Raw genomic sequence first — 17500 nt, 5'->3', positions numbered from 1 at the left:
GTGGGATTATATATTAGACAGCAAGTGAACATTTTGTCCTCAAAGTTGCTGTGTTAGAAGCAGGAAAAATGGATAAGCGTAAGGATTTGAGCTTTGAGTTTGACGAAGGGCCAAATTGTGATGGCTATGGGAAGAAGGCGAGCCGGCGGAGACGGTGTCATGGTCTGCTAGAAAACCTTGGGTCCTGCCATCCATGTGGATGTACCACCTACCTAAGCATTGTTGCCGACTATGTACACCCTTTCACGGAAACAGTATTCCCTGATGGCTGTGGCCTCTTTCAGCAGGATAATGCACCATGCCACAATGCAAAAATGGTTCAGGAATGGTTTGATGAGTATGAGTTTGAGGTGTTGACTCGGCCTCCAAATTCCCCAGATCTCAATCCAATCCAGCATCAGTGCGATGTGCTGGACAAACAAGTCCGATCCATGGACGGTCCACTTTGCAACTTAAAGAATACTTAAAGGATCTGCTGCTAACATCTTGACGCCAGATACCACAGCACACATCTTCAGGGTTCTAGTGGACAATATTACGCAGATGGTCATAATGTTATGCCTGACCGGTGTATGTCAGCAATTTATTACTGAACACTATGTTTACTACATTAAAGAGAGACATGTGATGCAGTGGGAAACTGTATGATCTTATTGTTTATCCACTTTCTTATTAACAGTATTATTTTACTTAGCATTTTGTATGTACATGATGCGTTTGCTATTGATTTCTGTTTCGACTCCTGTACTTATTGTGTTTCTGAATACATGTTTACTTCATGATTTAGTTTGAAATGCTTTTTTGGCAATGCAAAGCTCACAATCTCTATTTTGAGGAGGTTGCAGCAACCTAGCATGCGATGTGATGGTTTCCTTTTTATCAGATCTCCAACGTAAAATAAGCCAGTTTAGGCTTGCACCTGCAGTACCTCATGCATTCACTTCTCCTGCAATGTTAGATCGTATTTGCAGTCAGAGATAAGTTGTATATCCTCCCTTCCTCTGTATTCTGTCGTGTGTTAAAATTTTGTACAAGTGACATTTCTGTGATTTTAAGTCAGGCTGCTACTTGAATTGCTCTTATAATCTTGCTACTTTTCCTTTTGAAAAATAAACACCCCTTTTACTGAACCTTTGGACTTTTTCTGTTTGTTTTGCTTCAGGTGGAAAAATTCTCCCATGTGTCATGTCAGGTCTTTAACTGTTTAGTTACAAGCAATGATGTGAAAAAACCTCACCAGCCTCTCATCCAAAAAAATCAGCTAATGTACTGGAGAAACAGGAATGTTCTCTGTCCTGAAGGCTTTCCAAGGCTGGAACTCCTACTGAGTGAAACTGAAGACTCCTTCCATAATGTCTCCTTACAGAAAACCCCATTTTGGTTCAATTACAACAGTCAAGAATCCACCAAGTTTCTGTGAATTAGTGGAGTTTATTCTACGTAAGTGGTTAGGTCTGACATGGAAAGAAGACCAAAGCACTGGGAATATCAACACTCAGAAATGTTGGTCATTTTGTGACCAAAGTCATTATAGTTGCAATCAATGTTGACCGCAGAACATCAAAAGATTGTCAATGTTGTGTCTGAAGCCATGAGGAAGAACATTTCCGCTTCCCAAGTCCACAGAAGAGAGCTATTCATCCAGAGTCTTTTTATACACGCGGGTGAAAGCAACCATGACCTTTCGCTCCAGAACTTTCGCTGATTCGTGAACACATCATCCATCTGCATCTTCATATTCATATCTAATCAGTGCATAATGCTTGGTTTCGGAGACCTCATTACACATCAGGAATGGTTACGCATTCACTCGCTCACGTGTGACCTTCACAATGGCTGTCTGTATGACTGCAGAGTTCCTCCTACGGCCAGCCGAGTTGTTAGGGAGATCCGAGTTCACATGGCTCTTTGTGGCTTTTCGATCATTCAGTGTCTAACACACAACCCTATTCACACACACACACACACACACACGCACACACATACTCACACTTCCTGCTTTTTTCAGCAGGCTTAAAATACAGTTCACACTACCCTTTTGGCCCTCAAGTCGGTGCTGACCTTTGACCTGGGTCAGTCTTGTCACCAGGACAACGAGGACAATAATGTTCCTCTTTTTCCAGACGGGAGGTTTTATAATTCTGGTGGTTAAATGCTGTCATATATTTGTAACCTTGAATCTAAATGAATTACATAAAATATATATATATATATATATATATATATATATATATATATATATATATATATATATATATATATATATATATATGTATATGTATATATAATGTATATATATTCTTTTGAAATAATTACAGTGATTTGAAATACTATCAGTTTTTATATAAATGTAAATATATATATATATAATAAATGATAATAATATAATTAATGTATCTTAAATTTTAGCCATGTTTTAATAATTAAAATAATTTTTAAAAATATATTTAAATACATATTAGTGGTGTCTTTGAACTAGAAAAAAGGTCTTTAAACAAAATAAATATTTTTAATCAAATATTTTTAATCAGCGCTCAAATCCTTAATAAATATTTTAATATTAAGAGCACAAATCTTTCTTAGAGGCTTTTTTAATTAATTTATTTAAAATAAAATATAAATAATTTAAAATAAAAAAAAGACTAAGTGGTGTTATTCATGTCAAGATTATTTTTTAATTTTTTTAATGTTATTCATTTTAAAAATTCAATAAATTTCTTAGTGTTTAAATGGGTTGCAACTTAGAAACTGACAATTGTTGTGTGTTTTTTTGTTAGTTAGTTTGTGTGTGTGTGTGTGTGTGTGTGTGTGTGAGAGAGAGAGAGAGAGAGAGAGAGAGAGAGATATGTTAATGTCATTGGTGAAACTAATAAATAAATAAAATAAATAAATAAATAAATACATACATACATACATAAATAAATAAAATAAATAAATAAATAAATACATACATACATACATACATACATACATACATACATACATACATAAAATTAAATAAATAAATAAATAAATAAATACATACATACATACATACATACATACATACATAAAATAAAATAAATAAATAAATAAATAATAAATACACATAGCAGTGCATCACTAGTCACAGCTGTCATTTTTGCTTATTTCTGAACGATTACTCTGCTGGATTCTTGAATCTGATTGGTCAAAAGGTGTTGATTAATTTTCTAAAACAGTTGCTCTGACTCTAGTTCTGGCTGCAAAGTAAAATCTGCCTCCTGTAAGCCTTTTTTCCGGTTCTACATAAAGACATTTAGCAAACAAGCTGCCTTGTAAACATCCTTGTAACCATCCTGTCGTTCGTGTGCTTTTCTGATCAAGTCATTCCCTTCAGACCCAGACGCTCCCGCTCTGCCAGAGAGATTGACAGCACATCTGGAATCCCTATTTCTCTGTTTTAATCCTAAACTCAAACCAAGACAACATGTAAGACTCTGACATGCGTAAATGTACTTATCTCTAAATCCCTCTGCGCTCCTGACCCCAACGCTCAATCATTTCTGTCCTCACTGTCAAGTGCCCTTTAATTTACAGTTCAAATAACGAAGCAGAAGACGACGGTCAGACGTCCAATGTGCTTTTCAGTGAGACAGGGATTTCAAGTGTAATGCAGCAAATCTGATTAAAGCCCAGCTTTCTCCATGATGCTTTTAATCCTTTTGTAAGAGGCTTTTGGTCCTAAAAGGAAGTGAGGAGACATAATAATCACACTGTAAGCTTTATATCACAATATATTTACACACACACACACACACACATATATGCACATGAGCGTGCACACACATATATGCACATGAACGTGCGCACACACACACACATTTATGGACATGCACATACACATATGCACACACACACACACACACATATTTATGGACATGCACATACACATATGCACACACACACACACACACATATTTATGGACATGCACATACACATATGCACACACTACACTAAAAAAAAACACTAACATACACACATTCACTCACTCACACACACACACAGACACATACACACATGCACTCACACACGTACACTCACTCACACACACACAAGTACAATCACACGCACACATATACACTCACATACACACACATGCACATGTACATACACATACACACACACACATGCACACATAAACTGACATACATGCACAAACACACACATGCACACACATGCACAAAAACAATCACACATATAAACACACACAGACATACACATGTACAAACACAATTACACAAACACATGCACACACACACACACACACACATGTACACACAGACACACACAAACATACACACACATATGTGCATAAATTCACGCGTGCACACACACACACAGCTGCCCAGTGTGTTCAGCTGGGGCGGGGCAGCCTGTTTTTGGGGGTGTTTAAGGGACTATTGTGTTATCTGGGTGGTGGTGAGAGAGGAGGAGGAGGAGAGCTCAGGAGATGAGAGGGACACATCTGTTCAGAGAGACAGAGAAGGAGGGAGTGAAGGACAGAGTGGGAGAGCCAACTCAAGAGAAAAGCCTGAGAGTTTTAAGGACAGAGAGAAGGTAAGAGCTTGCTTCTGTCTGCTTCATGGGATTTATCATCAGTGCATGTTATTTTCCTTCTTTAAAACTTTCAGATGAGGAAAAATAAACGTGGTGGAACGTCTAAATGCTGGATTTATTTTCTTTTAAACGTGTGTAATATTGTTATTATTGTTCTTATGTTATTATTGTTCCTAAACTGCTTGAATACTTTACATTTTTAACAAACGACAGGCTGGAAATTTGTATAAAGAATAATTTTTTTAATTAATTTGTGTAATTAATAATTGTAATTTTGTGCAATTTAAGATGTGTAATTGTTTGTTTGTTTGTTGGTGAAATTATTATTATTATTTTATTTTCTTCTGTTTATATATTTATATATATATATTTATATAGATTTTTTTAAGCTTATATTTGCACATTTTTCCTTTTTTTCTTGCTGCTTTAACATGGAAACTTCCCCACTGGGGGACGAATAAAGGTCAATCTATCTTATCTTATCTTATCTTATCTTATCTTATCTTATCTTATCTTATCTTATCTTATCTTATCTTATCTTATCTTATCTTATCTTATCTTATCTTATCTTATCTTATCTTATCTTATCTTCATAAAACTTGGCTTCTTCATAATTAAGAAGAATTATTATTTATTATAAATAATAAACTAGTTTTCCTCCTGCGTCTTATGTCTCCTTTAATGGAAAACTAAGTATGTTAATGAACACTTCAGGACATAGGACGTTATTCGTATCATCTCAGATCACACCAACATGATGTTGATTATTTTTCTACATCAGTGCATCATACACAATGTTTTATTCCCCTGATACTTCACCAGCGATTAAAGACAGTCGTTATTATTGCTCTTCATGTTCAGGTATTGTTATCTTTCCTGTTCCTGCAATGCTCACTCCTCCAATTATTATCACTGACATACATTAAAGCAGCCGTAAAAAAAAAACATTCTCTCAGTGGCTTCTCTTCTTTTCTCTCACATCAAGTGAACAAAACAGCTTTTCATGTCACCGAGAAACTGGAAAGCACATCATCCTCCATCGTGATGACTTTCCCAGTCATTAAAAACAGCTTTCTCTCTGACTGTTATGCTGTAAGAGCTGACACTGACCATTTCATTTAACCTTAGATCATGTAAACTGTCCTTCTTGCAATTAATACAAGTTCCTGTATATATATATATATATATATGTGCTTTGCAGTTGGAAAGAACTGCTGTTATAGAGAATTCATTAACACTTTCTGGCCAATCAGATTCAAGAAATTAACCAGTGGTATAAATAACTATAATGTCAATACTTTAAGCACTGGAAGATAGAAGGATCTGGTAGCAAGACTTCTTTATTTTTACCTTCTTGATAACTTTTTTTGACACCTGTTCCACTTCATTTGACTTTGGAAATGAAGGTTATGACGGTTAAACATTTTTATATTTTAAGTATATAATAATAAATAACTTCTGCAGCAGTTTGAGCAACAGTAGCTCGTCTGTTGGATCGGATCACACGGGCCAGCCTTCGCTCCCCACGTGCATCAATGAGCCTTGGCCATCAGTGACCCTGTCACCGGTTCACCACTGTTCCTTCCTTGGTCCACTTTTGATAGATACTGACCACTGCAGACCGGGAACACCCCACAAGAGCTGCAGTTTTGGAGATGCTCTGATCCAGTGGTCTAGCCATCACAATCTGGCCCTTCGTCAAACTCGCTCAAATCCTTACGCTTGTCCATTTTTCCTGCTTCTAACATCAACTTTGAGGACAAAATGTTTACTTGCTGCCTGATATATCCCACCCACTAACAGGTGCCATGATGAGGAGATCATTCACGTCACCTGTCAGTGGCCATAATGGTATGGCTGATCAGTGTAAGCGACGACCAATCGGTGATCCAAGGAGCACTCGAATAAGCAACGCAAAAGTCAGAGAAACAATAAGGAAGTAACCCCGAAATGCTTAGCAGATTGAATTCCTTGAGTTTTGGAACCCTAAATATATAATATACGTGAATAATAACAAGTGCATGTTTACGTAAAAAACTCATAACTCATATATATACGTGACTAATCCCATAAAAAATGGTCGTCTTTGCTGCCGGGAAGTTGTGCTTGTAAAAATGAGTAAGTGGATGGAAGACGGCTGGATTTGCATGATTGAAAACCAGAGGACAGAAGAAGAGAGGCGTAGGCAGTGGATTTAATTTAGAGTGGTCATCATGGTGTAAGGGGCACTGAGAGGCTTGTAGGATGTGAGGATTTAATTAAATTACTGGGTGTCATTTCATTAAGGGAGAGAGCGGGCGGATGAAAAGAGGCTGAGAGCGGCTGGGTGAAAAGAGACAGTTATGGAATGAGGGAGATGAAGTAGAAAAGCTCCCCTCTGAGAGGGTCGGAAGAGGGCAGGGTGAAAAGAACAAGGTGTGGAGGCACAAAGACACTGTTGTTGAATTTTTAAATATCTTTTTCCGGGGAAGTTGTTTTATTTGTAGTTTGACTGATGTGTGATCGGAGTTATTCTTTAACTAGTCCTCAATTTAGCTTTGGCTCTGTGTGTGTGTGTGTATTCATTCTACAAGAAGTTTTATCAGCACATATAATACGTCTTATGTGTGTTAGAGGTGAACAATATACAAAGAAATAAAACACTCAGGGGTTCTCTGTTCAAGGAAAACAATCAACAGTAGGATGGTGTGATGAAGCTCAAAGGGGATTATTATTGGTGATCATTTATAATTCATCATTTTCTACCTCTATATAGATACATGTTCTGGAACGTTCTTCCTCCCCAGCCGTTTTTTTTGTTTGTTTGTTTCCTCTGTATTGAATTAAATAAAATCATGTCTATATCATAAAATTCCATGTTAAAGTGCACAAGACTTTCCCGTATCAGACAACTTTAGGTAAGTGTTACCTAACGCTGACACTGGAGACTCCTTCCATAGACGTTAAATCAGCATTTACTAATATCGATATAATGTCGTGTAATGGGTCGTGTAAAGAGGGATGCGAGTTTATAACCTGTTATTAACTCAGACACAAATTGGAAACACAACAGAAGGAAAACCAGACAAACTAAGACTTAAGGGAACAGGGTTATGGCTAAGAGAGGCTTGGGAAAGATAAGCTAGGAAACATTACTAACAGTAATCGAAATCTGACCACAAACATGAATACAGAAACTTAATGCTTTAGCAAACAAGATTTAAATATAAAAAAAAATAAATAAATAACGTGCTCAATGATTAATGGAGGAAATGAAACAGACGACAAAAGTAGTTCAAAAACGTGAGAGTCCCTCTAGTGGTCAGAGGAGGAACTGCACCTGGTGATCGCTTAAGCATTCAGCTCAAGTTAACCATCAGTTAAAGTTAAATTCAAGAAAATAAATGTCTTCTTATACAAATATTACATGAAATAAACCTAAACTCACGTAAATAATGTGTTATGTCTTATCCTTTGCAAAATAATCACGTTTTTATTCGGTTTCTTGGATTATATGAAGTATTCACCATGGAAATCTATGTGAATCTAATACATTAAAATTTAACCAATCATAACTGAGTCAAACATTATAACTAATTCATAGTAACTTACCGTATATTTGCCCGAGTTTATTAGCACTTTATTAGAAAAGCATGGGCTAAAATGTGTAAAAGTATATAAGTGGTGTAATATTTTGCGATATTTTCATCTATTCTCCAGTCTGCAGACGTTCCTGGTTGTTCCTCATCCCCTGATCCGCTGAAGATGGAAATCAAAACATTTCCTCCTGGATGAGGACGAAGCTTTTCCTTCGTCTTTAATGTTTTGCATGTCATCAGTATGAAGGTGCTACAGTGGACAGTGCTTACGTTCAGCCTGTGTGGATACAAGTGGGCGGTGTCTGTTCCACTGTCCCCGCCCATTGTCTCATTAACACCGGAAACCCCTCCCCCTGTTACGCCCACAGTGGATGAAAGCGCAAGGCTAGTGGTGAGACTCTGCACTGTAAAAATAAATCAATATTTCAAATTAGGTGCAACAGTTGAGGAAATGAATAAATAAATAAATAAATAAATAAATAAATAAATAAATAAATAAATAAATAAATAAATAAATAAATAAATAGAAAGATAAATAAACACAGAATATTTAATTGTTGATGTATGCTGAATGATAAATCTTTGTCTAGTACTCCAATGTCCTCTGCTGCAATAGCACACAAATACACACACAATACATCAATCCATCCCTAATGAAAAATCCAATATGATCCAATTAAATATAAAAACAATTATAAAAACCTTAAATAATGCTCTTCTGGTGCTTGAACAGGACTGGCTTATGAAGTATGGCTACCTGCCTCCTCCTGACCCATCCACTGGTCAACTTCAGGCCTGGACTGCAGTCACACATGCTCTGAAGGCCATGCAGAGATTTGCTGGATTACATGATACTGGAGAACTGGGTAGGAAACACAAACCTTTCTGTTCCACCTCATTGTTCAACCTCTTAGCAGTGTCTGTCTTCATCCTCTGACTCCATCTCTCTCTTGTACAGATGTGGAGACACTGAGACTGATGCAGACTCCTCGCTGTTCACTTCCTGATGCTGAAGGCAGAGGCCAGATCAATGAGTCAGACTCAGATAGTGAACTTCAAGGCCAGAGGGTGAAGAGAGATGTCTTGAGCTGGGCTCAGAGAAACATCAACTGGAGGTTTGTGTCAGAAACGCTTTAAAAATCTTCTTGCCTTGGATCAGGACTTTATCTCTCTCTCTCTCTCTCTCTTGCTCTCAGATTGCGTACATACCCCACTTCCTCTGCTTTGTCGAATGAAATGTTTCGTTCTCTGGTCTTCTACGCTCTGAAAGTGTGGGCAGAACCAACAGCTCTTGAATTTCACGAGGTCAGATGTTTGATCCTGCACTACTGTGCACAAATTTCAGATTGATATGAAATGATTATGGGTAGATCTGTACATTCAGGAACAATGACCTCATAAACAACTCCCTCTTCATTACACTGTGCCTACAATCTGACAGGTTGGAGGACCAGATGGGGCGGATCTCCTGATTGATTTCTTGTATGGTTCACATGGTGATGAATATCCTTTTGATGGAGCGGGTGGAGCCGTTGGCCACGCCTTCTTTCCTTCGGACCCGGACAGGGCTGGTGAAGTTCATTTGGATGCAGAGGAGGAGTGGGCATTCAGACAGCCAGGTGACACACACAAACACACACCCAAATTTCTTAGTTTAATTTCTTCACTGAAAACTGTGCTTTATGTGCCTGCAGCCTCTGAAGGCACGGATGCATTCACGGTGCTGGTGCACGAGCTCGGCCATGCTCTCGGACTCTCCCACTCCTCAGCACGGGGGTCTGTTATGAGGCCGTATTACCAAGGGCCCCTGGGAGACCCGCTCCACTTCAGCCTGGGATCTCCTGACCGAGAGCACATCACAGCTCTCTATGGTAACACCCATTAGATTACACCAAAAATTTATTCATCCATCCATCAATCTATCTGTCCATCCATTGTAATCAAACCACCATCAATCATGATATCTATATTTCCATCAATCACCCGGTGACCAATCTATCTGTTTATCCATCAATTTATCCATCCATCCATCCATCCGCCCATCCATCCATCCACCCATTCATCCATCCAGCTGCCTCTTCATCCATCCATCCATCCATCCATCCATCCACCTATCCATCTATCCATCCATCCATCCATTCATCCAGCCACCCATCAATCAAATCAATTTATCAATCAATCCATCCATCTATATTTCTATCAATCACCAGGTGACCAATCAATCTATTTATCCACCAATTTATCAGTCAATTCATCCATCCATCTATCTATCCATCCATCCACTCATCCATCCATTAAACGATCCAACTGTCCATCCACTCCAATCAAATCAATATATCAATCAATCCACCCATCTATATTTCCACCAATCAACCAGTTGACTGATCAATCCATTTATCCATCAGTTTAGCAATAGATCAATACACTCATTCATCCATCCATCCATCCATCCATCCATCTATCCATCCACCCATTTGTAAGTCCATTTATAAAAGCATTCATTCATCCATCAATCTATGAATCACTTTATTGGTAAATCTATTGACCTATCAATCCAGCCATCTATTCCTATCTGTCTGTCATCTTCTTTCTTCCTGCTTGTCTGCCCATCTGTCCATACATCCATTTATCCATCCATCCATCCATCCATCCATCCATCAGTCAATCCACTTAGTCCTTTAGCCATCTGTCCATCAGTCATTCAATCCATACATCCAGCTCTCCATCTATGCAACAATATATCCAGAAATTCATCCATCCATCCATCCATCCATCCATCCATCCATACGTTCTTCTTTTTTTATGTATGTAATGATTTAACTGATGCTGATATATTCATTAAATTCTACACACTGTATGTTTAATATAATCTACTTTGTTTAGGTAAGAGGGGTGACCAACTACAGACAGTCAGTCCTCCTCCAGAGGCAGAAGCCAAATTGAAACATCCACACAGACTCATACACATGAACCGACACACACACCTTCACCTGGACAGGTATGATGGACGTTCATGCTGGAGTAGTGGAAGCCCTTGATATATACAGTATCTGATTGGTTGTTGGTGTTGATAACTCCTCCTCTCTTTAAAACCAGTCCTTCTGTGGATCGCTGCAACACCAGTTTCGATGCGGTTGCAAAAATCCGAGGAGAAACGTTTTTCTTCAAAGGTAAAGTTCCAGGATCTGATACTGATATTGATCTGATGATGTAAGAAAGACTTTTTTTAAAGTAGATTAAATTTTATGGATAAGTTATAAATATAAATTCAGTACAAATGGAATCTGTTCTCAGGTCTGAGTATGTGGAGGGTGAACCGCGGAGGTCTGGTGTCTCGAAAAGCCGTGTCCGTGCGGAAACTCTGGGCCGCTCTGCCCACATCTCTGCCCCCTCTGAGGGCCGTACTGGAGAGGCATGAGGATCACGCCATCATCTTCATTAGTGGTCAGTTTCTCCAAGTGTCCATATGGTGCTTTCATAGGCTTTTCTAACACACTCTTACACTCACACTAGTAATACTTTATATAGTTATGTGTACAGTGTGTATTATTCTCAGTAATCCAGGGCCATGGTGTGTTTTCAGGTTCTCAGTTTTGGCTGTTTAAGGATCTGTCTCTGCAGAACGGTTTCCCCCAGCCGCTCTCCACTCTGAATCCCACAGACTCGGATGGAGAGAAACATGGTGTGCACTGGGACCCTGATAAAGGAGTGGTGTGGGGGTTGGGAGGAGAGGGAGGAGAGAGCGGTGAGGTGTGGGCGGAGCTCATTCAACGAGGAGTGAACGGAATTATTACAGACAACAATGGTGAGGATGAGAGAATGATGTTACGGGTTATAGACTTATATACAAACCTCTTACACACACAATCAAATCTCTCTCTCTCACACAATCAAATCTCTCTCTCACACACACACACACACACACACAATCAAATCTCTCTCTCACACACAATCAAATCTCTCTCTCACACACACACACACACACACACAATCAAATCTCTCTCTCACACAATCAAATCTCTCTCACACACACACACACACACACACACACACAATCAAATCTCTCTCTCACACACAATCAAATCTCTCTCTCACACACAATCAAATCTCTCTCTCACACACACACACACACACAATCAAATCTCTCTCTCACACAATCAAATCTCTCTCACACACACACACACACACACAATCAAATCTCTCTCTCACACACAATCAAATCTCTCTCTCTCACACAATCAAATCTCTCTCTCACACACACACACACACACACACAATCAAATCTCTCTCTCACACACAATCAAATCTCTCTCTCACACACAATCAAATCTCTCTCTCACACACAATCAAATCTCTCTCTCACACACACACACACACAATCAAATCTCTCTCTCACACAATCAAATCTCTCTCACACACACACACACACACACACAATCAAATCTCTCTCTCACACAATCAAATCTCTCTCTCTCACACACACACACACACAATCAAATCTCTCTCTCTCTCACACACACACACACAATCAAATCTCTCTCTCACACAATCAAATCTCTCTCTCTCACACACACACACACACACACAATCAAATCTCTCTCTCACACACACACACACAATCAAATTTTTCTCTCACACAATCAAATCTCTCTCTCTCACACACACACACAATCAAATTGCTCTCTCACACAATCAAATCTCTCTCTCACACACACACACAATCAAATCTCTCTCTCACACACACAATCAAATCTCTCTCTCACACACACACACACACACAATCAAATCTCTCTCTCACACACACACACAATCAAATCTCTCTCTCACACACACACACAATCAAATCTCTCTCTCACACACACACACACAATCAAATCTCTCTCTCACACACACACACACACACACACAATCAAATTTCTCTCTCACACAATCAAATCTCTCTCTCACACACACACACACAATCAAATCTCTCTCACACACACACACACAAAATCAAATCTCTCTCTCACACACACACACACAATCAAATTTCTCTCTCACACAATCAAATCTCTCTCTCACACACACACACACAATCAAATCTCTCTCTCACACACACACACAATCAAATCTCTCTCTCACACACACAATCAAATCTCTCTCTCACACACACACACACACACACACAATCAAATCTCTCTCTCACACACACACACACAATCAAATCTCTCTCTCACACACTCACACACACAAAATCAAATCTCTCTCTCACACACACACACACAAAATCAAATCTCTCTCTCACACACACACACACAAACACAATCAAATCTCTCTCACACACACACACAATCAAATCTCTCTCTCTCACACACACACAATCAAATCTCTCTCTCACACACACACACACAATCAAATCTCTCTCACACACACACACACAATCAAATCTCTCTCTCACTCTCACACACACACACACACACACACAATCAAATCTCTCTCACACACAATCAAATCTCTCTCTCTCACACACACACACACACAATCAAATCTCTCTCACACACAATCAAATCTCTCTCTCTCTCTCACACACACACAATCAAATCTCTCTCTCTCACACACACACACACAATCAAATCTCTCTCACACACAATCAAATCTCTCTCTCTCTCTCTCACACACACACACAATCAAATCTCTCTCTCTCTCTCTCTCTCTCTCTCACACACACACACACACACAATCAAATCTCTCTTACACACAATCAAATCTCTCTCTCACACACACACACAATCAAATCTCTCTCTCTCTCTCTCTCTCACACACACACACACACACAATAAAATCTCTCTCTCACACACACACACACACACACACAATCAAATCTCTCTCACACACAATCAAATCTCTCTCACACACAATCAAATCTCTCTCTCTCACACACACACACACAATCAAATCTCTCTCACACACACACACACACACAATCAAATCTCTCTCTCACACAATCAAATCTCTCTCACACACAATCAACTATCTCTCTCTCACACACACACACAATCAAATCTCTCTCTCACACAATCAAATCTCTCTCACACACAATCAAATCTCTCTCTCACACACACACACACACACAATCAAATCTCTCTCTCACACACACACACACACACACACAATCAAATCTCTCTCTCACACAATCAAATCTCTCTCTCTCACACACACACACACACACACAATCAAATCTCTCTCTCACACAATCAAATCTCTCTCACACACAATCAAATCTCTCTCTCACACACACACACACACAATCAAATCTCTCTCTCACACACACAAACACACAATCAAATCTCTCTCTCACACACACACACACACACAATCAAATCTCTCTCTCACACACACACACACACACACACACACAATCAAATCTCTCTCTCTCACACAATCAAATCTCTCTCTCACACACACACACAATCAAATCTCTCTCTCACACACACACACACAATCAAATCTCTCTCTCACACACACACACACAATCAAATCTCTCTCTCACACACACACACACACACAATCAAATCTCTCTCTCACACACACACACAATCAAATCTCTCTCTCTCTCACACACACACACACACAATCAAATCTCTCTCTCTCACACACACACACACACACAATCAAATCTCTCTCTCACACACACACACACACACACACAATCAAATCTCTCTCTCACACACACACACACAATCAAATCTCTCTCTCACACACACACACACACAATCAAATCTCTCTCTCACTCTCACATACACACACACACACACACAATCAAATCTCTCTCTCACACACACACAATCAAATCTCTCTCACACACACACACACACACACACACACAATCAAATCTCTCTCTCACATACACACACACACACACACACACACACACAATCAAATCTCTCTCTCACATACACACACACACACACACACACACAATCAAATCTCTCTCTCACACACAATCAAATCTCTCTCTCACACACACAATCAAATCTCTCTCTCACACACACACACACAATCAAATCTCTCTCTCTCACACACACACACACACACACACAATCAAATCTCTCTCTCACACACACACACACAATCAAATCTCTCTCTCTCTCACACACACACACACACAATCAAATCTCTCTCACACACACACACACACACACACACACAATCAAATCTCTCTCTCACTCTCACATACACACACACACACACACAATCAAATCTCTCTCTCTCACACACACACAATCAAATCTCTCTCTCACACACACACACACAATCAAATCTCTCTCACACACACACACACAATCAAATCTCTCTCTCACTCTCACACACACACACACACACACACAATCAAATCTCTCTCACACACAATCAAATCTCTCTGTCTCACACACACACACACAATCAAATCTCTCTCACACACAATCAAATCTCTCTCTCTCTCTCACACACACACACAATCAAATCTCTCTCTCTCACACACACACACACAATCAAATCTCTCTCACACACAATCAAATCTCTCTCTCTCTCTCTCTCACACACACACACACAATCAAATCTCTCTCTCTCTCACACACACACACACACACAATCAAATCTCTCTTACACACAATCAAATCTCTCTCTCACACACACACACAATCAAATCTCTCTCTCTCTCTCTCACACACACACACACACACAATAAAATCTCTCTCTCACACACACACACACACACACAATCAAATCTCTCTCACACACAATCAAATCTCTCTCACACACAATCAAATCTCTCTCACACACACACACACACACAATCAAATCTCTCTCTCACACAATCAAATCTCTCTCTCACACAATCAAATCTCTCTCACACACAATCAACTCTCTCTCTCACACACACACACAATCAAATCTCTCTCTCACACAATCAAATCTCTCTCACACACAATCAAATCTCTCTCTCACACACACACACACACACACACAATCAAATCTCTCTATCACACAATCAAATCTCTCTCTCTCACACACACACACACACACACAATCAAATCTCTCTCTCACACAATCAAATCTCTCTCTCTCACACAATCAAATCTCTCTCTCACACACACAATCAAATCTCTCTCTCACACACACACACACAATCAAATCTCTCTCTCACACACACACACACAATCAAATCTCTCTCTCACACACACACACACACAATCAAATCTCTCTCACACACACACACACAATCAAATCTCTCTCTCACACACACACACACACACAATCAAATCTCTCTCTCACACACACACACAATCAAATCTCACACACACACAATCAAATCTCTCTCACACACACACACACACACACAATCAAATCTCTCTCTCACACACACACACACAATCAAATCTCTCTCACACACACACACACACACAATCAAATCTCTCTCTCACACACACACAATCAAATCTCTCTCTCACACACACACAATCAAATCTCTCACACACACACACACACACACACACAATCAAATCTCTCTCTCACACACAATCAAATCTCTCTCTCACACACACAATCAAATCTCTCTCTCACACACACACACACAATCAAATCTCTCTCTCACACACACAATCAAATCTCTCTCTCACACAAACACACACAATCAAATCTCTCTCTCTCACACACACACACACACACACACAATCAAATCTCTCTCTCACACACACACACACAATCAAATCTCTCTCTCTCTCACACACACACACACACAATCAAATCTCTCTCACACACACACACACACACAATCAAATCTCTCTCTCACTCTCACATACACACACACACACACACACACAATCAAATCTCTCTCTCACACACACACACACAATCAAATCTCTCTCTCACACACACACACACACACACAATCAAATCTCTCTCTCACACACACACACACAATCAAATCTCTCTCTCACACACACACACACACACAATCAAATCTCTCTCTCACTCTCACATACACACACACACACACACAATCAAATCTCTCTCTCACACACACACACACACACAATCAAATCTCTCTCTCTCACACACACACACACACACACACACAATCAAATCTCTCTCACACACAATCAAATCTCTCTCTCACACACACACACACAATCAAATCTCACACACACACAATCAAATCTCTCTCTCACACACACACACACACACAATCAAATCTCTCTCTCACACACACACACAATCAAATCTCTCTCTCACACACACACACACACAATCAAATCTCACACACACACAATCAAATCTCTCTCTCACACACACACACACACAATCAAATCTCTCTCTCACA

The 17500-nt window shown here is 39.3% G+C and overlaps 1 protein-coding gene across 1 annotated transcript in view; it reads left to right on the top strand.

Annotated features, from left to right (window-relative positions):
- Positions 1-4447: 4447 nt before the first annotated feature.
- mmp17b (matrix metallopeptidase 17b) overlaps positions 4448-17500 on the top strand; it is a 28867-nt gene continuing 15814 nt past the window's right edge. The window contains exons 1-11 of the mRNA XM_058396462.1: positions 4448-4579; positions 8279-8548; positions 8891-9023; positions 9116-9272; positions 9354-9462; positions 9599-9776; positions 9852-10028; positions 11041-11155; positions 11254-11327; positions 11452-11601; positions 11741-11962. Of these exons, the coding sequence (XP_058252445.1) occupies positions 8399-8548; positions 8891-9023; positions 9116-9272; positions 9354-9462; positions 9599-9776; positions 9852-10028; positions 11041-11155; positions 11254-11327; positions 11452-11601; positions 11741-11962 (1465 nt within the window). The 5' untranslated portion in view covers positions 4448-4579; positions 8279-8398. The remainder of the gene's footprint in view (positions 4580-8278; positions 8549-8890; positions 9024-9115; positions 9273-9353; positions 9463-9598; positions 9777-9851; positions 10029-11040; positions 11156-11253; positions 11328-11451; positions 11602-11740; positions 11963-17500) is intronic.

Source organism: Hemibagrus wyckioides, linkage group LG08 (assembly GCF_019097595.1).
Source record: "Hemibagrus wyckioides isolate EC202008001 linkage group LG08, SWU_Hwy_1.0, whole genome shotgun sequence".
Classification (NCBI taxonomy): Eukaryota; Metazoa; Chordata; class Actinopteri; order Siluriformes; family Bagridae; genus Hemibagrus; species Hemibagrus wyckioides.
This window is presented reverse-complemented; position numbering and strand designations above follow the sequence as displayed.